The sequence below is a fragment of the Erinaceus europaeus genome, chromosome 16 (assembly GCF_950295315.1).
Source record: "Erinaceus europaeus chromosome 16, mEriEur2.1, whole genome shotgun sequence".
NCBI classification, from domain to species: Eukaryota; Metazoa; Chordata; class Mammalia; order Eulipotyphla; family Erinaceidae; genus Erinaceus; species Erinaceus europaeus.
In genome coordinates this window covers 29854851-29878203 of record NC_080177.1, presented here as the reverse complement: position 1 = coordinate 29878203, position 23353 = coordinate 29854851, and the positions used below count along the sequence as shown (strand labels likewise).

The 23353-nt window shown below is 42.7% G+C and overlaps 1 protein-coding gene across 1 annotated transcript in view; it reads right to left on the bottom strand.

Moving 5' to 3' along the window:
• Nucleotides 1–854: 854 nt before the first annotated feature.
• The window catches only part of PPP2R5E (protein phosphatase 2 regulatory subunit B'epsilon), a 228257-nt gene continuing 205758 nt past the window's right edge, over nt 855–23353 (bottom strand). Inside the window, exon 14 of the mRNA XM_060174865.1 lies at nt 855–1218. Coding sequence (XP_060030848.1) covers nt 1209–1218 — 10 coding nt within the window. The 3' untranslated portion in view covers nt 855–1208. The remainder of the gene's footprint in view (nt 1219–23353) is intronic.

Genomic DNA, 23353 nt, shown 5'->3' with positions numbered 1-23353 from the left:
AAGGTTGTGGTCCTTTGACTAAAGACAAATTAATTGGTCTCATCAGAACTTCTTTCCTTTACATTTATCCACTGGTTGCTCTGCCAGTTCACCTTCCAGATGGAGGCCCACATACCCTCCAGGTGTCCAGTGTCCAGCTGTTGAGTAGCAGGGTAGGGACTGGGCCATGGTGGATGCTTGGGCATGCAGGTGGGCTGTGGTGGTGGCCCCACAGCTGGACAGAAGCTAAGGAGGAGCTGCAGGGTGGGCAGATGGACTGGGGTGGACGCTCTGAGTCCTGGTGTTGACCAACAATTCACCTTTGGCTGGTTCTACTTCTGTTTATATCTGTGTCATACCAGGTTCTCCTGCTTGCTTAATGCTGTGGTCTATTTACATAATCATTGTTTTGCTTGAGACCCACCCTGGTTTAATCCCCATTGGTTTAATCCCCATTGGTGTAACACCCACTGATTCACAGCGCTCTTTTTCCACTCCGCCCCCTTATCCTACGTACTTCCTTTTTCCACCCTACTGCTTCCGTCTCAGAAGATATTTAAAGGCAGATCAATAACCACAGCAGGGTATTGTTTGTTCCCACTCCTGGAGTCCCAGAGTCCCAGAGTCTCTCTCTTGCGATGCTAGTTCCTGATCCCTTTCCCGTGCAGCAGCCTAGGTTGGTTCAGGTCGAATTCTCTCCCACCCAGAGAGCACGTGCCTGGGAGAAGCACCCTCAGGCTAGCCCAGCATTTGGCACCCGAATAGGGACCGGCATCCTGGATTTCCTGTGGGGTGCGAAACACCCTGTGACTCAACAGAGCAAGGGCTGCAGAGAACTGTGGGTGCACTGAGGACCATGGAGTGAGTGAACAAGCTCAGAACAAACACACACTTTATTTCAATTGAGTAAAAGCAGAGCAATATATCTGAAGAGTATAGGGCACATCAACAGGCAGGAGACCAAGAAAGCCATGCAGGACTCCCTCAGGGAGGGGAGGGCCAGCTGAGGGGTGAGAGAAGGGCGCAGGGCCTTCTCCACAGCTGGATCTGGGAGTGCAGCTCTGGACCTCCGGCTCTGAGCAAGAATTGCCTCTGCTAGCTGTGCCTCTGGGGTCCTTGCTGTCCGGGCTGAGGGTCCTGGCTCCAGTGCTGCTGAGGGCTCCACACCTGCAGAGGACACTGGCTCTTGGGCCTCCTGGCAACAGGGAGCTGTCGGCACCTCCTCACCATCACAGGGACCTGAGAAACAGAGAAGTCACCCCATCAGCTCTCAGGGCCCCAAGAGTCACACCCATCCAGGGAGCTCCATTCCTGCTGCTATCCCCCAGAAGGTCAGTCTCTCTCCTGATGTGATCCCAGCTTCTGGGGCTCCTCCCTGTGGGGCCCAGTGTCCCCCTGCCCCCCACTTCCCTCAGAGCTCACACAACACAACCCCCTCTCACCTGCAGGCTGTGTGTGCAGAACACACAGGTCCCTGGGGGGCTCATGGAGCAGGATGTCACTATACAGGGGGCTGCTCCCCACCACCAACTGCACGCAGCCCTGGGGGAGGACATTCTCTGCTGTCTGGGCAGGAGGCTCCCCCTGGTCCTCCACGGAGCCTTCTGAGGACGTGTCCAGGGACAGCAGCCTCCTCCTGGATCTCAGTTGCTCCCAGGATTCTGTCCCCTGAGGCCACTCTTCCTCAGACAGGGAGTCAGAGTGCACACTGGAGACCTCCTCCAAGTACCCGGACTGAGATCTCTGCAGAAACAGAGACCAGAGTGTCATAGTCTCCAAGCCCTGCACACTGGCCTGGATGCTTCTGCCCCTGGACACTGCTTTACCTCAGCCCAGCACTGTCTGCTCAGACCTCCATCCAGGAAGACGGACACACTCTTCCAAGGTGGGTATAGACCTTGGGCAGTAGGAGCCACCCAGCCCTCCCAATAAATACTGCCTGCCTGCCTTGACCTGCTGTGTGACCTGACCCTCCCTTCTTCTAAGGGCAGGACACACACACACAAACACACACTCTCTCTCTCTCTCTCTCTCACACACACACACACACACACACACACACACATACACACACTCGTAGGGGAAATGTCTGTCCTGCCATCATCTGAGTTGTGGCTGAACATGGACACTGCTCTGGTACCTGTGTTACCCTAGGAGCCCTGCAGCAGCAACAGCAGAAGCTTCTACACTGATTGCTCAGCCAGACTCTGAACCGAGTCCTTCTGCCTCCTCGGAGGCCCTTCTTCAGGCCATCCTCAGCAGGGTGCCTCATGGTAGAGAGCATCTTTCTCTCAGCTCTGAAAGCTAAGTAAACTGGGCAAGGGTCTGTAGACAGAATGTGGTTGCCCAGTGACCAGGGTTCCAAGTCGGTTGGTCTAGCCCAAGGAGGCGATGTCACTTCCTGTGTCCTCTGACCTGGGCTTCTCCTCAGAGATCATTCCCTCCACCCCCACCCCCAACCAGCAATGGCTATATGTGCTGATGACAGCTTACACTCCACCCCATGCCACACACACACACAGTGATGACTATAGACACTCCACAGCCCCTAGAGGTATGGGAGTGCAGCCAGGGTCCACTTATGAGGGCATATTCCTGAGGCAGATGCTGAACTTCCTTTTTATCAAGATGACTCTGGAGTAGTCAGTCAGGAGCCTCTCAGGAACCCCAGTCCCCACAGGAGACTAAATATCGCCAGCTGTGTGCCTGTTAACACCTGTGATCTGTGTAGCCAGAGTGGTCCCTCATGGGAGTCACACATACACACACACACACACACTGAGATGGACATGTGATCTGTGTGTGGGCTGGCAGCAAACACACTCATACAGGCTGGGCCTGTTCTGGGCCCAGGGATGGCCACAGGCATTGTGGTGTCTCTCCATCTCTGTCTCCCACACTGTCCTGTTTTCTACAGGAATTATCACACTTCATGATACTGCAATGTACCTGGATTAAAGAAACTTGGATAGCAGCTAAAAGCAGTAAGGGAAACATCTGAGGCCAGCAAATCTCTTGAATTGAAACTTTTCAGAACACTTGGCCTTTTATGGCTTTGTGATGGTTGTGTGTGACTAGCAGAGCTGATTAATATTTGGACACCTCCCCTTCATAGCTCAGCACGATGAAGGTGCAAGAGTTATTCTGCTTAGGTATAAAGAGAAACAACGGGGGAGGGGTGGCAGGTGGTGGCGCACCTGAGTGAGTGTACGTGTTACAATGTGCAAGGACCGGGCTTCAAGCCCGGGTTACTAGCTGAAGGGGAGAAGCTTTTTGAGTGTTGAAGCAGTGTTGCAGGTATTTCTCTGTTTCTCTCCCTCTCTATCACTCCCCTTTTCTTGATTTCTGGCTGCCTCTATCCAATCAATAAAAAAAAGATAATTTTAAAAATTAAAAAATAATTTTTTTTGCCCTTGTTGTTTTATTGTTGTAGTTATTATTGTTGTTGTTGTTGGATAGGACAGAGAGAAATGGAGAGAGGAGGGGAAGACAGAGAGGAGGAGAGAAAGATGGACACCTGCAGACCTGCTTCACCGCCTGTGAAGCGACTTCCCTGCAGGTGGGGAGCCGGGGTTTGAACCGGGATCCTTACTCCAGTCCTTGTGCTTTGCGCCACCTGCGCTTTACCCGCTGCGCTACAGCACGACTCCCTAAAAAATAATATTTATAAAAATAAATAAATAGGAGTCTGGGCCAGAAACTATCAAATACTTAGAGGAATGTACTGAAAGAATTATTTTCAATATAAATTTTAAAGACATCTTCAATGAAATTAACCCAATTACAAAGAAGACTAAATCAAAAAGAAACTAATGAGACTATATCAAATTAAAAAGCTTCTGCAGGGGGTCAGCTGGTGGCGCACCAGTTTGAGCACGAATGTTACAGTGCACAAAGACCTAGGTTCAAGCCCCCGGTCACCACTTGCGTGGGGAAAGCTTGATGAGTGGTGAAGCAGTGCTGTAGATGCCTATATCTCTCTCCCTATCACCTTCTTCCCTCCCAATTTCTGACTGTCTCTAAACAATAAACAAAGATAATATTTTAAAAGTTTTCTTAAAAAGCTGCAAGTCAGGCGGTAGCGCAGCAGGTTAAGTGCACGTAATGCAAAGCACAGGGACTGGTGTGAGGATCCCAGTTTGAGCCACCGGCTCCCCACCTGCAGGGGAGTCGCATCACAGGTGGTGAAGCAGGTCTGCAGGTGTCTATCTTTCTCTCCCCCCCTCTGTCTTCCCCTCCTCTCTCCATTTCTCTCTGTCCTATCCAGCAATGACAACAATAATAACTACAATAATAAAACAACAAGGGAAACAAAAGGGAAAATAAATATTTAAAAAATAGAGCTTCTGCACAACAAAAGAAACCACCACCCAAACAGAGAGACCTTCCAAGGAATGAGAAAAGATCTTTACATGCCATATATCAAACAAGAGGCTAATAACCAAATATTCATAAAGAGCTCACCAAACTCAGCAACAAGAAAACAAACAACCCCATCCAAAACTGTGGATAGGATATGAACAGAAATTTCTCCATAGAAGAGATCCAAAAGGCCAACAAACATACAAAACAATGCTCCAAGTCTCTGATTGTCAGAGACATGCAAATAAGGACAACAATGAGATACCACTTCACTCCTGTGAGAATGCCATACATCAGAAAAGGTAGCAGCAACACAGGCTGGAGAGGTTGTTTAGGAAAACAAAGGAACCCTCCTGCACTGCTGGTAGGAATGTCAATTGGTCCAACCCCCTTAGAGAGCAGTCTGGAGAACTCTCAGAAGGCTAGTAGTGGACCTACCTTATGTGACCCAGCAATTTCTCTCCTGGGGATATATCCTAAGGAACCAAACATACCCATCCAAAAAAGATCTGTGTATACCTATGTTCAGAGCAGCACAATTTGTATTAGCCTAAACCCAGGTGTCCAACAACAGATGAGTAAGTGGCTAAGTAAGTTGTGGTCTGTATATACAATGGAATACTACTCAGCTATTTAAAATGGTGAATTCACCTTCTTTACCCCATCTTCGATGGAGCTTGATGATATCATGGTGAGATAAGTCAGAAACAAAAGGATGAATATGGGATGATCTCACTCACAGACAGAAGTTGAGAAACAAGATTAGAAGGGAAAACACTAAGCATAACTTGGACTGGAGTGGGTCTACTGCACCAAAGTAAAAGGCTCTGGGGTGGGAGGAGTATTCATGTCCTGGAACAGGACGGCAGAGGAGAAACTAGAGGGGTCTGAACTGTTATGTGGAAAACTGAGAAACATTACACATGTACAAGCTATCATATTTTACTGTTGACTAGAAGCCATTACTCCACCAACAGAGAAATTAAAAAAAAAAAAGATGAAGAAGAATCAAGACTGTCAGAGACAAGTGGAATCATGCTATTTCATATTTAACATGTAAACTCAGCAAGATTTCTATAAAATTGGTGATGCTAGCCTGTTTTGCAGTAAAGAAAATAAAACCTAAAATTCTAACTAAGAAAAAAAAACTAAATTCTAACTAAGGGGGGTGGGCGGTAGTGCAGTGGGTTAAGCGCACATGGTGCAAAGTACAAGGACTGTTGTAAGGAATCTGGTTCCAACCCCCGGCTCCCGACCTGCAGTGGGGGTCACTTCACAAGCGGTGAAGGAAGTCTTCAGGTGTCTATCTTTCTATCCCCCTCTCTGTCTTCCCCTCCTCTCTCCATTTCTCTCTGTCCTATCCAACAGCAATGACATTAATAACAACAATAACAATAGCCACATCAATGATTAAAAATAAATAAAATTCTAACTAAATCATTGTTGTTTCTACATGCATATTAATTTGCACTTCACTTCAACTGAGAATCTGTAAAGACTTTACTATGTGAAGAGGCCAGTGATGCACCTGGTTAAGCACACACATTACAGTACGCAAATACCTGTGTTCAAGCACCTGGTCCCCACCTGCAGGGGGAAAGCTTCATGAGTGTTGAAGCAAAGCTGCAGGCCTCTCTCTCTTTCTCTCTCTCCCCTCTCAACTTATCTCTGTCTCTATGCGATAATAAATAAATAGGGGCTGAGTGGTGGTGAACGTGGTTGAGGGCACACACTGCAATTCGCAAGGCCCTAGGTTCAGACCCCTGGTCCCCACCTGTAGGGGGGAAGCTTCACAAGTGGTGATGCAGTGCTGCAAGTGTCTCTTTGTCTCTCTTCCTCTCTATCCCCCTTCCCTCTTGATTTCTGGCTGTCTCTAACCAGTAAATAAAGATAATTTTTTAAAAAAATAATAAATACTTTTAAAAAGATTTTGCCATGTGAAATTGCTAAACAAAGAAAAATATCAGATGTACATATACAATTAACATAAAATTTTCAAGACTACTTGTTCTCAAACTCTTTAATCTCAAAATATGACTCTTGAGGACACCCAAGAAATTTTACTTATGAAGGCTCTATTCACAGATAATTATAAAAGTAGAAATTAAAACTAAAAACTTTAAAAGTATTTACCCATCAGTTAATCTTAACAATTACATATCTATTACATAGTAACATAAATAACACATTTTGTTAAATATAATTATATATTTGAAAAAGAATAGTAAGTAAAACTATTGCTTTACACATTTAAAATTTGCTTTAATATCTAGCATACAGAGTATTTAGATTATCCTAAGATTTTTTATATTCAATATGTTGTGATACATTTTCTATATCTATGAAAAAAAAGCAAACCTCATGATACATATTTGAAAATGAGAGGAATATATTAACATTCTTTTAAGATAATGTGTATTCTTTGATACTTAACTAAAATTTAACTGGAGATATTGTCATAAATGCTTATTGTACTATAGAATCTGAAACTGTATCCATGAATCTTTCATAATGAGCTACATTAATACCCACTGTTTTATCTTACACTTTGTATGGATTGTTTTTCCATGCACGATATTGAGAAATCCTACACTGATCACCCAGAAACAGTCATTTTCACCTAACTGAATTGGGAAAATCTTCCAAACAATATCGTAAAGATATGTTCATTAATATCACTACCACTGTTATCAACAAAGTCATATCAAGGGGAGTCAGGCGGTAGCACAGCAGGTTAAGCGCACATGGTGCAAAGCGCAAGGACCTGCATAAGGATCCCAGTTCGAGCCCCCGGCTCCCCACCTGCAAGGGGGTTGCTTCACAGGCAGTGAAGCGGGTCTGCAGGTGTCTATCTTTCTTTCCCCCTCCCTGTCTTCCCCTCCTCCATTTCTCTCTGACGTATCTGACAACAATGACATCAGTAACAACAACAATAACTACAAGGGCAACAAAAGAGAATAAATGAATATTTTTAAAAAAATTTTAAGTGATATCAACAGTGTTCTAGGAAGCTGACAAGCTTAAAGTAACAAATATAATTTTTAAAACATTTTATTTATTAATGAGAAAGACTGGAGGAGAGAAAGAACCAGACACCACTCTCGTAGATGTGCTGCTGGGGATTGAACTCAGGACCTCATGCTTGAGAGTTCAATGCTTTGTCCACTCCGCCACCCCCTGGACTATGTAGATAACTTTTTTCTAGATTTGTTTTCCCTTAAATTCTCACAATTCATTTCTCACAATTCATTTGTGATTCAGCTTCTAGAAAACATATGCCAAATATCAAATTCTGAAAAGCCACAGTTTCACATCCTTTCATGTAAAAATGGTATCCTATAGAAAACAATCATCTGTCACCATGCACACGGACCTGAGTTCAAGTCCCCAGTCCTGAAGCAGATCTTCACAATTGGTGAAGCAGTGGTATCTATTTTTCTCTCCTCAATTTCTCTGTTCTATCAAACATTAAATATTAAGATTTACTCAAAGTAGTCATTTTTACTGTGTTATCAAAGATATTCTTAATTGAAAACTTTTTTTTAAAACCAAACATGTGTGGTGGTCATAATTCCAGTGATTATTGTAGTTTGGCATCACTGTCTTAATTCATGCTGTAGGGCCAGCACTTTTACCTTCCATTGCTTGTCTTGTTTTTTTTTCCCTCCAGGGTTATTGCTGGGCTCGGTGCCTGCACCATGAATCCACCGCTCCTGGAGGCCATTTTTTCCCCCTTTTGTTGCCCTTGTTGTTGTAGCCTCGTTGTGGTTATTATTTTTGTCATTGTTGATGTTGTTCGTTGTTGGATAGGACAGAGAGAAATGGAGAGAGGAGGGAAAGACAGAGACAGGGAGAGAAAGACAGACACCCGCAGACCTGCTTCACCGCCTGTGAAGCGACTCCCCTGCAGGTGGGGAGCCAGGGGCTCGAACCGGGATTCTTACGCCGGTCCCTGCGCTCTGCGCCACATGCGCTTAACCCACTGCGCCACCGCCTGACCCCCTGCTTGTCTTTTTTTTTAATGCATTTATTAGTGATTTAATATTGATATTTTATTTTAAGTTTTTTTTAATCTTATTATTTATTGGATAGAGACAGCCAGAAATTGAGAGGAAAGGGGGAGATAGAGAGACACCTGCATCCCTGCTTCACCACTCGTGAAGCTCTTCCCCTGCAGGTGGGGAGCAGGGACTTGAACCTGGGTCCTTGAGCACTGTAACGTGTGCTCAACCAGGTGCACCACCAGCCAGCCCCAATATTGATTTACAAATTTATTAGATATCAGGGGTATAATTCCACACTGATCTCATCACCAGAGTTTTGTGTCCCCACTCTCTCCTCTGGAAACTGCAATAGTTCTACCAAGATCACAGACATGGGTTGACTATTATTTCTATAATTATCTACCCACATTTTATATATTTGCCCCTTTGTCCTATGGTCCTACCTTCTCTTCCTTTCTAATTCACACCTACACCTATAGCTTGAACCCTTTGCCTCTATGGAATTTATACTCCAGACAGGCAGGCTAATGATAAGAAATAATGCATAACTTGAGCCCACCTGCATGTAAAGATGGCAGGCTCAGGGAAAAACTAGTGAAGTCATAGGCCCCTTGGAATTTACCTAAAATAGACCTAATATATTTTTCCAAAACAGAGACCCCCAAATCTTCATCTGCAATTCTCTTACCTTTAAGTTCATGATTAGTCAATAATTTGTTCTGCTTTCTATCTTAACTCTTTTTCAGCCACCAGGATCCAGATGCTAGCATGATGGCAACCAGACTTCCCTGGGCAGATGACCCCACCCATGTGTCCTGGAGCCCTGCTTCCCCAGAGCTCTGCCCCACTAGGGAAAGAGACAGGCTGAGAGTATGGATCAACCTGTCAATGCCCATGTCCAGTCAAGAAACAATTACAGAAGCCAGACCTTCCACCTTCTGTACCCCCATAATGATCCTGGGTCCAAAGAATAGGAAAGCTATCAAGGGAGGGGATGAGATATGGAGTTCTGGTGGTAGGAATTGTGTGGAATTATACCTTTCTTATCCTATGGTCTTGTCAATATTTCCATTTTATAAATAAAAATTAAAAAAGAAAGAATGCAATATAAAATTGACCTGTATAGGGACCTACTCTTTTTTTTTAATTTTTTTTATTTAAGAAAGGATTAATTAACAAAACCATAGGGTAGGAGGGGTACAACTCCACACAATTCCCACGGCCCAATCTCCATATTCCACCCCCTCCCCAGTAGCTTTCCCATTCTCTATCCCTCTGGGAGCATGGACCCAGGGTCACTGAGGGTTGCAGAAGGTAGAAGGTCTGGCTTCTGTAATTGCTTCCCCGCTGAACATGGGCGTTGACTAGTCGGTCCATACTCCCAGTCTGCCTCTCTCTTTCCCTAGTAGGGTGGGTCTCTGGGGAAGCTGAGCTCCAGGACACATTGGTGGGGTCTTCAATCCAGGGAAGCCTGGCTAGCATCCTGATGGCATCTGGAACCTGGTGACTGAAAAGAGAGTTAACATACAAAGCCAAACAAATTGTTGAGCAATCATGGACCCAAAGCTTGGAATAGTGGAGAGGAAGTGTTAGGGAGGGTACTCACTGCAAACTCTAGTATACTTCTGCTTTCTTACTTTGGTGTCATACTCCAAACTCAGTCAATTTCTGCTTTGCATTTCTACTTCTTTTTTTTTTTTTACATGCATAACATTCCCCAGATTCCCATTTAACAATACAACCCCCACTATTTCATTCATCATTTTTCATGGACCTGTATTTTCCCCACCCACCCACCCCAGAGTCTTTTACTTTGGTGTAATACTCCAATTCCATTTCAGGTTCGACTTGTGTTTTCTTTTCTAATCTTGTTTTTCAACTTTGGCCTGAGAGTGAGATCATCCCGTATTCATCCTTCTGTTTCTGACTTATTTCATCCAACATGACTTTTTCAAGGTCCATCCAAGATCGGCTGAAAACGGTGAAGTCACCATTTTTTACAGCTGAGTAGTATTCCATTGTGTAGATAGACCACAACTTGCTCAGCTACTCATCTGTTGTTGGACACCTGGGTTGCTTCCAGCTTTTGGCTATTACAAATTGTGCTGCCAAGAACATATGTGTACACAGATCTTTTTGGATGGATGTGTTGGGTTCCTTAGGATATATCCCCAGGAGAGGAATTGCAGGGTCATAGGGTAGGTCCATTTCTAGCCTTCTGAGAGTTCTCCAGACTGTTCTCCACAGAGGCTGGACCAATTGACATTCCCACCAGCAGTGCAAGAGGGTTCCTTTGATCCCACACCCTCTCCAGCATTTGCTGCTGTTACCTTTTCTGATGTGTGAAATTCTCACAGGAGTGAAGTGATATCTCATTGTTGTCTTGATTTGCATTTCTCTGACAGTCAGAGACTTGGAGCATTTTTTCATGTGTTTCTCGGCCTTTTGGATCTCTTCTGTGGTGAATATTCTGTCCAAGTCCTCCCCCCATTTTTGGATGGGGTTATTTGTTGTCTTGTTGTTGAGTCTAGCAAGCTCTTTATATATGTTGGTTATTAAACTCTTATCTGATGTATGGCATGTAAAGATCTTCTCCCATTCTGTGAGGGGTCTCTTGGTTTGGGTAGTGGTTTCTTTTGCTGTGAAGAAGCTTTTTAATTTGATGTAGTCCCATAGGTTTATACTTACCTTAGTCTTCCTTGTAATTGGATTCGTTTCATTGAAAATGTCTTTAAAATTTATGCAGAAAAAAGTTCTTCCAATATTTTCCTCTAAGTATCTGATAGTTTCTGGTCTAACATCCAAGTCCTTGATCCACTTGGAATTTACTTTTGTATTTGGTGAAATACAGTGATTCAGTTTCATTCTTCTGCATGTTTCAACCCATTGTTTCCAACACCATTTGTTGAAGAGACTCTGCTTTCCCCATATAATAGTCTGGGCTCCTTTGTCAAAGATTAGATGACCTACTCTTAACGAGCAAATAAAACAACAATTACTGGGGGGAGCGGGCAGGTGGTGGTGCACCTTGTTGAGCACACATATTACAATGTGCAAGGACTAGGATTCAAGCCTCTCAGTTTCCACCTTCAGGGGAAAGTTTTTAGAGCAGTCAAACAGGGCTTCAGGTGTCTATCTCTCTCCCTCTGCATCTCCTCCTTCCTTCTCAATCTCTGTTTCTATCCAATAAATAAGTAAATAATAAAAAGTTTAAAAAGAGACCTTCTTGGGTCTTTTTTTAAGTATTATATTTTCAAACTTTTCATTGACAGTTACAGGCAATGCATATTTAAAAATTAACAGGATGGCTGGGAAAAATAGATCACCTAGGAGGCTGCCAGCATTGCTTTTCTAGTTATCCCGATTCCAAACAGTCCCCCACTGCAGTGAGGGAAGTTTTGGTGCTGTGGTGTCCTTTCTTTCCCTCTCCCTCTCTCTTTTCTGTCTTTCTTCCTTTCTTCTTTTTCCTCCAATTTCTGGGGTCAGTGTGGGCACTACCAATCCACTGCTCCTGGCCACCATTTTTTCCTTTTTTTTTTTTTCCTATTTTATTATAGGACAGAGAGAAATTGCAAAGAGTGAGAGAAATAAGAAGAGAGAAAGATAGACACCTGCAGACCAGCTTGGAGCCCAGGTCCTTGTGCAGGTCCTTACACATAGTACTATGAGCACTGAACCAGGTTCATCAACACCCAGTCCTCTCCCTCTCTTTCTTTTTTTTTTCTCCTTCCCTTTTTTTTTTATTAGTGATTCAATAATGATTGACAAGATTGTAGGATAAGAAGGGTACAATTCCATATAATTCTCACCACCAGAGTTCTGTACCCCATCCCCTCCATTGGAAGTTTCCCTATTCTTTATCCCTCTAGGAGTATGAACCAAAGATCTTTATGGGGTGCAGAAGGTGGCAGGTCTGACTTCTGTAATTGCTTCTCCTCTGTACATGGGCATTGATCCCTGCACCCAGCCTGTTTCTATCTTTCCCAGTGTTTCCCTCTCTTCCTTTCTCTGCTTCACTCTCTCTTTTTAAATATTTATTTATTTACTTATTTATTTAATTGCTTTCAGGGTTATCGCTGGGGCTCAGTGCCTGCACTACAAATCCACTGCTGCTGGAGGCCATTTTCCCCATTTTGTTGCCCTTGTTGTTGTCGTTATTGTTATTGTTGCCATTGATGTTGTTGTTGGATAGGACAGAGGGAAATCAAGAGAGGAGGGGAAATAGAGAGGGGGGGAGAAAGACATCTGCAGACTTGCTTCACCGCTTGTGAAGCGACCCCCTTGTAGGTGGGGAGCCAGGGGCTCGAAATGGGATCGTAAGCCCATCCTAACGCTTTGCGCCACTTGCGCCACTTGTGCTTAACCTGCTGCGCTACCGCCGGACCCCCAAGACACTGTTTTTTAATTCTACCATTTCCACAAACTAGAAAGTCTAGTCATTTTCAAAATCTAGTCCTAGTTCCTTGTTTAGTAGTTTTCCCACAGTATCTCTCTCTTTACTCTTTACTCAGTGCTCTCTTTACTATAAGCAGCAAGAAGAAACCAATGGATATCTTCGCTTTGCTTAGAACTCCTGAAGCTAAGCCTAGGACCCACTGCCCAATGCTTCAGAAAGCTAGACTCTGGCAGCTGGGGAAATAGCTTATCATAGGGAGCATTGAGTTTGCATGCCTGAGGTTTTTGGTTCAGTTCCTGACACTACAGTGCATTTGCCTGTATTGTGTGAGAGTTCACCATGCTTCTGGCAGCATGTAAAGTGTAAGAACTGCTTGATGGCCATTACCTTTAGTGTAAAGTCAGTTCTGTGATCATGATCATTATTCTACCATGATGGGCATATTCCTTGTTTCTGAACATTTATATGTCTGTGTGGTTCAAGCTGTCTCTGCTAAGTGAGTAGGACAAACTCCCTCGAAGTCAGGCCACTGGGTTTAAATTCTGGGCTTTGTGTTTCTAAAAATATTAACATCAAAAAGAATACAACTAGCTGTGAGTAGTTGGCATATTTGGTGATGGATTTGTGCTTTGTGTTCTCCAGTCCATCCGATAGAGCATGCGGCTTTCCCAGCAGGTCCTGGGGCTAGTGCCAACTTGTTTCCTCTAGCAGTCTGACCTTTGAGCAGGACGAGCACTTCCTATGACAGCTGTCCCTTGGGGGTAACAGCCATACTCTGCAAGCTTCCTGGCACATGATCAAGCTTAAGGCTAGAAAGCCCCTTGGTAACCCTATTCTGCTTCTAACAAACCAAGTTGGCTGGAGGGGACCATGACCCATATTCACTTCTGTGAATGAGTCCTGAAGGTGAGCTGTGTGCTTTCATCTGGAGACCCTCATAATGCAAGAGCTGCTTAGCATTCACACTTGGTCCCTACTAATATGGAATGCTTGTCTGTAGCAAATACCAGAATGGCAAATCTATAGACATTTGAATACCCTAAGGATCGTGCCTGTCTATCTTGTTGTGCACTATCTTGTTGAGCTTAATTCAGCATGATTTTAGGAATGCCATGGATTTGCCCTTAGATCTTAGTGTCCTTACATCTTGCTTGACTGAATGAGTCACTTTGCTCCATGGGAAATTGCTACTGCATAAGCACTATCCATCCTAATAGATGTTCCCTTTGCATCTAGGTCAATGTATTCTTCAGTACTAGCCAGGATCCTCTTCTCCACTGTCACGCAGACTTTCACTGATGCCTTTTTCTTTTTCTTTTTCTTTTTTCCTTCTTGCTTATTAGCAAAGCTCCTTTAACGATGGGTGACGCTGACTTAAAATTATCCCTGTGCACCATTGTCCAAGTTTTTGATAGTCGTTAATTAAAACTCATCTGTTTTCCTTATTTTGATGGCTAAGAGGCAGAGCTCCCCAAGATAGGTTTATATGGGCAGCAGGAATTTCAGTTGATGTGAGAAATGGGCAGTTTCAGAATCTCTTGCTGAATAGAAAATACAACACCTTTTTTTTTAAGTAAGGATATTTATTCTTCTATCATTAAAAAAAATATTTTATTTCAGTTTTCTCTTTGTTTTTTAATTCTATCTTGCCATTGCTGGGGCTTCATGGCTCTGAATTGACTTTTTATATAGAACTAGAGAGGCAGAGGGGGAGCTGGGCGGTGGCATAGAGCACAAAGTATGAAGCGTAAGGACTGGAGGTGGGGAGCCAGGGACTTGAACCAGGATCCTTACACCAGTCCTTGTGCTTCGTACTGTGTGCATTTAACCCTCCGTGCTACTACTTGACTCCCTATTCACTTTGTTTTAAAATAGATGAACCTAAAGCAATTTCACCCCCAAAAGTCCATTACTGATTTAGATGATGAAATCCTAAACAAATGCTATAATGGGGTGAAACCCTTGGTCCTTTGGGTGAGTGAATGTATTTTGTTGCAGGGGGAGAATATGAGGAAGATAGAAAACAACTGATAGCCAAAAGGTGGGCAGTAGCAAAGATTCTAAGATGGCCAATAATTCCTAGTATTCACACCCTTGTGTAATCTTGCCCTTGAGTGAAGCTTTTGCCTATGACTTGTTCAAAGATAATGAGATTATTGGATAGAGACTGTGAGAAATTGAGAAGGGAGGGGGAGGTAGAGAGGGAGAGAGACAGAGAGACACCTGCAACACTGCTTCACTACTCATGAAGCTTTCCCCATTCAGGTGGGGACCAGGGGCTTGAACCTGGATCCTTATGCACTGTAATGTGTGCACTTAACCAGGTGTGCACTGCCTGGCCCCAAGTTTTTAGTTTCTTATCCACAAGCATGATGTTGGCTATAGGTCTGTTATCCACAGACTCAACTAGTTTGAGAAATTTTTCATCTGTCCTTATTTTTTTTTCTTTTTACTGTTTTGATCATCTGAGAATGTTGAATCTTATCAAAGGCTTTCATTGCATGTATTGAAATAAACATACAATTTTTGGTTTCCCTTTTGCTGATGTGGTGGCTCACATTTATTGATTGATGTATATTGAACCAGCCCTGCATCCTTGGAATAAATCCTACTTGATCACAGTGTATAATATTTTTTAATACATTGCTGTATCCAGTTTTCTAGAATCTTCCTTTTCTGGTTACGTCTCTACCTACTTTTGCTACTAGGGTGATGGTGACTTCATAGAAGTGTTAGAGAGTATTACTTTTTTTTTTTTTTTTTACTTGTTTAGGCATTTTGAACTGCTTTCCACAGAGGCAATTTACATTCCTAGTAGTAATGTACTAAGGATCCTTTTTCTATACAGGCAATGACTTTTTTTTTATTCTTTGCCTTCTAGGTTATTGCTGGGGCTCAGTGCTTGCACTGGCAAACGCTACAAGAAGTGCTTGCACTACGAATCCACTGCTCCTGGAGGCCTTTTTTTTCTCTTTTGTTACCCTTGTGTATCATTGTTATTGTTATTATTGTTGTTATTGCTATCTTTGTTGTTGGATTGGATAGAAAAAAAAAGGAGAAAGGAGGGGAAGAGAAAGATAGACACCTGCAGACCTGCTTCACTGCTTGTGAGGCGACCCTCTTGCAGGTGGGGAACCGGGGGCTCGAACCAGGATCCTTATGTTGGTCCCTGTGCTTTGAGCCATGTACGCTTAACCCACTGCGTTAATGACTGACCCCCTAGAGAGTATTCCTATTCCTCAATATCTGGGGGATGTTGGAAAGTACAGGTAGGAGCTCTTCCTTAAAGGTTTTGTAGAATTCACTTGTGAATCAATCTTGGATGGAGGTTTGTACCAGAGCCATAGACAAATTTAATACCATCTTTATCAAGGTCCCACCATATTTCCTCAAGGAAATATAACAAAAGCAGCCAAAGTTTATCTGGAACCAGAAAAAGAACTAGGATCACCAAAGCTATCCTGAGAAAGAAAATCAACACTCAAAGCATCACACTTCCTGACCTCCATAGGCATAATACAGAGATTTTGTAATCAAGACTGCCTGATACTGAACCCAAAATAGATACACAGACCAACAGAATAGAATTGAGATCCTAGAGGGTGTCAGGCGGTAGCTCAGCAGGTTAAGCGCAGGTGTCATAAAGCGCAAGGACCTGTGTAAGGATCCCGGTTGGAGACCCTGGCTCCACACCTGCAGGGGAATCACTTCACAGGCAGTGAAGCAGGTCTGCAGGTGTCTATCTTTCTTTCCCCCTCTCTGTCTTCCCCTCCTCTCTCCATTTCTCTCTGTCCTATCCAACAACGACAACATCAATAACAACAACAATAATAACTGCAACAACAATAAAAACAAGGGCAACAAAAAGGAAATGAATATTTAATTAAATTTTTTTAAAAAAGAATTGAGATCCTAGAAATGCACACCCATACCTACCAGCAACTAATTTTTGACAAGGGAGCCCAAGACATTAAATGGAAAAAATAGAGCCTCTTCAACAAATGGTGAAATTTGCTTGTCTGAGGCTCAAGGTTCAATTTCCAACAGTACCTTATGCCAGAGCTGAGTGATACTTTAGTTTCTCTATCAATCTTCTCTTTGTTTCTCTAGTAATAGACAAAGAAATCCTTTAAAATAAATGAAAAAATAATTTCAAGATGTGCTTAACTGATCTATAAATAAGATAGGATGGTTCAGGGCCAGAGATAGCTTATCCAGTACAGTGTACACATTACTATAAATGAGGCTATTACTATGACTATTACTGTTACTGTTACTGTTACTATGAATGAGGCCTAGCACCACATGAAATCACTAGGAGTGTTCCATGAATAGTGGAGTGGTGCTGGAGTGTCTCTCCTCTCCTCCTGCCCGCCTCTTCCTCTCTTAAAAGGGAAGAAAGGCTAGAAAATTACAATGAGGCCAGTGAGATAGCTCATCTTTAAGAGCGCCTGCTTTGCCAAGCACATAACCCAGGATGGAGCCCCTGGTGTACCAAATAGGAGTCCTATTGCACTAGGGAATCTTCAGTGATGTATCTCTTCCCCTATATATTTGAAAAAAAATCAGCCTGAAGAAACCCAATAATGATTTTTTTTTATAAGGGGAAGGAAAGGAAGGAATAGGGAAATGAAGAAAAGGAAAATAGGGAAAAAGAAGTCACTCAGTTGGTAACACATATTGATAATCACCAACATTGAAATGTATACATTTATACATACATGAATCTATATATATTCATAAATATATATATTTAGATACATATCTACTATTTAAAAAAAGGTAGTTTCAAACTGCGGTAAGCTATTCCATAAATAAGTAGGATGCTGAAATAGGAATGATTCAGAAAAAAAGACAGTACTTTTTTTAAATTATATTTATTTATTGGATAGAGACTGACAGAAATTGAGAAGGAAGGGGAAATAGGGAGAGACAAAGAGAGACACCTGCAGCCCTGCTTCACCACTTGAAAAGCTTTCCCCCCTGCAGGTAGGGACCAGGGGCTTGAACCTAGGCTTTTGCTCATTGTATCATGTATGCTCAACCAGGTGCACCACTACCCAGCCCTCCAAAATGTTCTCTTTTATTATATTTAGATAGACTTGTCAGAGAGATGACTCTAACCATGGAAGAACTGAAAAGCAAGAAGCAGTCAATTAGGGCAGAGGAAAGAGCATGTAAAAAGGCCCTGAAGTAGAATGGTGGCCAGTATGTTGGAGTTAATGAACAGAAGAGGAGAAGCAGGAGAGATGCCCAGAGTAATGTTGGGTAACTTAGCACCATACAGACCGGAAGTCAGAAGTCTAGCTTTTCTTACTAGTATTATCAGTCAGTCATGAAAAGATTTTATGAAGGGAAGTAACATGATCTGATATTAAGAAATGACTTCTACTTCAGACTTTATCTTTTTTCTTCTTTTTTTAAGACTTGATCTTAATTAGTGATGAGTCATAGAGTAGAAGCAAACTCTGAGTTTCCTGAAAAACTCATGGCAGGGTCTTTGAAGTTATTCCCTTATTTGCTCATTAGTTCTGTTTTGTAGCTGGCATCCAGGTGCTGGGCACAAACACTAGGTGGGCAGGATGGCCATCACCCGTACTTGTAAAGTGGTCCTTCAAGGAGTAGAAACAATTCCACAGAGATGTAACCATGCCTAGACAGCTGGAGTAGACCAGAGAATCAATCTTCTTGTCATTACCTGGTCACAAAGCACTCTACAGTCTCCCCTAACCTTTCTTCTACTTCTTTTGCTTTTATTATCTTGAAAAAGAAATCATGGGGAGTCGGGCAGTAGAGCAGTGGGTTAAGCGAATGTGGCGCAAAGTGCAAGGACCGGTGTAAGGATCCTGGTTCGAGCCCCAGCTCCCCACCTGCAAGGGAATCACTTAACAGGCAGTGAAGCAGGTCTGCAGGTGTCTATCTTTCTCTCCCCCTCTCTGTCTTCCCTTCCTCTCTCCATTTCTCTCTGTCCTATCTAACAGCGATGACATCATCATCAACAACAGCAACAACAACAATAATAACTACAATAAAAATAAAAAAGAAAAGAAAACAACAAGAGCAACAAAAGGGAAAATAAATAAATAAAAAAAGAAAAAAGAAAAAGAAAAAAATCAGTAAAAACTCAGTAAGCTATTTGTGTTTGGCATATCCTCTTTCCTTCAAGGATATTATAGTTAATAACAGTAAAAATGAAAGGGTACATGCAATTTCATAATAAAAAATGTAAAGCCTCCAAAATCAATGGGCTCCTTATTCACAAGCTTTTAAAATGATTTTCCCTATCATTCTGCTTTCGTCTCTATTATGCCATTTTGCTAAATCATTCATATGGAACTTTGTCGTTCTATAGATGTTTCTCTCTGTGACAGTTTCTCATCAATTTGCCAACAAGAAGCATTAGGACTTCGCCCTGCATACATGCCCCATCACATATGTATACATGTGCACACACAGGATGGCTTGTGATTTGTGGGGCATCTGATGTTTACAGAATCTGCAAAAGTAATGATGAAAGCTCTTGCCCCTGTTCTGACTGCCTCCACACAGGGCCCTCATGCAGCCCCCTCCTGGCTTGCTGAATCTCCAATAGCCATCAGTAAACTTTTAAAATAGACAGTACTAGTCCACAGTTCTAACAAGGAAATCACCCTCCCCTTGAGATTCCCCAAGCTCCATTTGTTCAGTCATAATCACTTGACATTTCAGATTGCTCATTATGTGAATTCGCTATTGTCTGAGACACTCCAGGTGCTCAAGTGCAATGGAGAACAGTGATAATATCTTTTTGTGTCAGTGAAATAGCCTGTAAACGCCAAACTAATTACCACCATCTTGATGTTCACATTTCCTCATTCAAGCAAACTAGAAGGCTATTTGTGCCAGGTTTTTTTCTAATCTGAGATACAATAAAGAGTGGCACTGGTCAATTTCTGATACTGTAGTCTCAAAAAAAAAAAAGTTATGTATTTGGAGAAACCTCATATCCATCTGACCTGTTACTTTCAGTGTGTGTGTGCATGCGCACACGTGCTTATGGGGCCTAGAGCAAGTGCAATTTCACCGCTCTGTGGCCTGTTACTTGCTAATGCTTGACCTAGATCTGCTTGATCGTCATATTTGTAATCACTCTTACCTTTAAGAAAGTCCCTTTCATATCAACAGACATGTTGTGATCTGTTGCTGAGGCTGTCTACAGTTGTTACACTGAGATCTCACAAAGGAAAAAAAAAAAAAAGAAGAAGAATGCACACTATTTATATGACCTATTTCTTGTCATTGAGTTTGGTAAAATAATAATCATAGAAAATCATGCCTTGGGACCGGGTAGTGGCACATCTTGTTGAGCGCACATGATTACACTGCACAAGGACCCAGGTTCAAGCCCCCAGTCCCCACCTGCAGGGGGAAAGCTTTGTGACTGGTGAAGTAGTGCTACAAGTGTCTCTCTGTCTCTCTCCCTGTCTCTCTCCCCTCTTCTCAATTTCTGGCTGTTTCTATCCAATAAATAAATAAAGATAATAAAAAAAATTTTTAAAAAATACTTTAAATTTTACAGTTTCTGATCTAATATCTAGATTGTTCATCCATTTTGATTTAACCTTGGTACATGGTGTTGGGTGGTGGTCTACTTTCACATTTCTGCATGTGGCTGTCCAATTTTTCCAGCACCATCTGTTAAAGAGAGCTTCTTTACTGCACTGAATGGTTTTGGCCTCTTTGTCATATATTAGGTAGTGGTATATGTATGGGCTCATTTCTGAGCTTTCAATTCTGGTCCATTGATGCAAGTGCCCATTTTTACTACAGTACCATGATGTTTTGATTACTATTGCTTTGTAGTATAAATGGAAGTTGGGGAGTGTGATACCTTCATATATTCCCTTTCTTCTCAGAAGTGCCTGGCAATTTGTGGCCCTTTGTGGTTCCACACAAATTTCTGGGCAAGTTGTTCAACATCAATCCATTTATGAGAAACATCCCCAAACTCCAATTGAGGGACAATCCTCAAAAACTGATCTATGGGGGCTGGGTGGTGGAGCACCTGGTTGAACGACATGTTACAGTGTGAAAGGACCTGGGTTCAAGTCCCTGACTCCCACCCACAGGGGGAAAGCTTTGCAAGTGTTGAAACAGGGCTGCAGGTTTCTCTCTAGCTCCTCCTTCCCTCTCAATTTCTGGCTGTTTCTATCTAATAAATAAAGATAATTTAAAAAAAATTTTTAAACTGATCTATGGTGATCAAAAATGTTAGTCTGGAGTAGGACACCAAAGTAAAAACCCTGGGGTGAGGGTGAGGGTGGATGTTCGGCTTCATGAGGCGGGGATCAGGGGTCTTTTGGTGGTGGAAATGGTGTTTATGTACACTCTTATTAATTTTTAGTCATATAAATCACTATTTAATTAATATGAGAGGGGAAAATTAATTGAATGTCTCAAACTTTTTAAAGTACAAACTCTTTTTTTAAAAAATATTTATTTATTTATTCCTTTTTGTTGCCCTTGTTGCTTTATTGTTGTAGTTATTATTGTTGTTGTTACTGATGTTGTTAGATAGGACAGAGAGAAACGAAGAGAGGAGGGGAAGACAGGGAGAGAGAAAGACAGACACCTGCAGATCTGCTTCACTGCCTGTGAATCGACTCCCCTGCAGGTGGAGAGCCAGGGGCTCGAACCGGGATCCTTACGCCGGTCCCTGCACTTTGCGCCACATGCACTTAACCCGCTGTGCTACCACCTGACTCCCCATACTGAGTCTTTTTAATACATAGGCTGAGTCTTTAATATGTTGACTCTCTTAAAAGCTTAGTCCAGGGAGAACAGAAGCAACCAGTGGCACAGCTATATACAAATAATGTTAAAGGACATAAATTATGGTGATGTTGTGTATGATACAGTAAATGCTAACAAAGGGTTATTTCAAAGTTAACTCAATTGCCAAATAATGTGATTATAATAATAACTATCTATTGTCTTCTTAAACCCTAAGACAGCAGGAACCTCCCACTTCCTCTATAGAGACTATATTTCCCCCAGACCTGGGACATCTGGGGAGGTGCTCACTTTCCTGCATGCTTCTCTCAAGTCATACCAAATGATATTCCATTTGCTGATCCCAAGCTACTCAACGCAACGAGTACCACCTCAGCATGCTTCACTTCAGACCGTGTCCAGAGACATCAGGCATGGAATGTCAGCCCTTCACCCTCATTACTCAAGTGAGACCTTTCCTTTCATAGTATTCTCTAATTCCATTCCAGGAGGTTCACTTCCTAACAAAGTCCCAAAACTTAGATATAGACCAGGTCCTGCAAGATAGAGCATATGTTCACATGTATCCATAAATTAGGGCAAAGTATATACCTGAAAGCAAAAGTGCACAATAGTCTGCAGTGAGTCAGTATCAAGTTCATAATGAAATAGTATCTACTTAGATACCCTCCTCACCTACTTCCTATTACAGTTATCTCACTCACTTCAAAGCTAACTTTATCAAAGCAAGGACTGCAAAAGCTGAATAAGGGCAAGAAACTGGCATACTTTAATGATGACTCTTTAGTCACTATCAGGTCACCCCATCAGCTGGGGCCCTAATCAGGGAGTCTTGAGATTCCCAGACTTGATGGGCCTAGACCTTGAATAAATCCTTCTCTCCATTGTTACCAGTCATTTCTATCAGGAACAACACAATAGATCCCTTTGTGGGCCCCCATAGGACCTTGCCCTCAACTTGGATCAACAATGGTAGAGAATGTCCCATCCTCTGAAGGGAGGCTGGACAACATACTCTATGCTACACTTGAGGAAGATGGGTCGATATTGGGGCAGCTTGGAACGTTCCTACTCATGACCACAGAATGTGAGCTCAGATCTACTGGGAAGCAGAGGTCACATAGGCTCCTAAGCTGAATATGGGCCCCAGATCACATCAAATCGATGGGGTTTACAATCAACAATATTTATACCCTTTTCCCATATTAGGGAGCTACTCTCTTCCCTGATCCAGCTTTCTGGCCCTGACATGGCATGACATCATCTCCCCAGACAATAACTTGGATCCACCTGCATATCAGATTTCAGGCTCAGGGGAAAAAAGAAAAAACTAATATAGCCACAGGTCCTTTGGAATATAACTAAAATATGCCTACTAGCTATCTACAAAATGGAGGACCCCCCCACCAACTCTTCATCTGCACTATTCCAGCCTTTAGGTCCATGATTGGTCAACAATTTGTTTGGCTTTTTATGTTAACTCTCTTTTCAGCCACCAGGTTCGAGATGCTAGCAGGATGCCAACCAGACTTCCCTGGACAAACAACCCCACCAATATATCCTGGAGCTCCAATTCCCCAGAACCCTGCCACACTAGGGAAAGACAGAGACAGGCTGGGAGTATGGATTGACCTGTCAATGCCCATGTTTAGCAGGGAAGCAATTACAGAAGCCAGACCTTCAACCTTCTGCATTCCACAATGACCTTGGGTCCATACTCCCAGAGGGTTAAAGAATAGGAAAGCTAAGAATAGGGAAGGGATAGGATACAGAGTTCTGATGGTGGGAATTGTGTGGAGTTGTACCTTTTTATCCTATTGTTTAGCCAATGTTTCCTTTT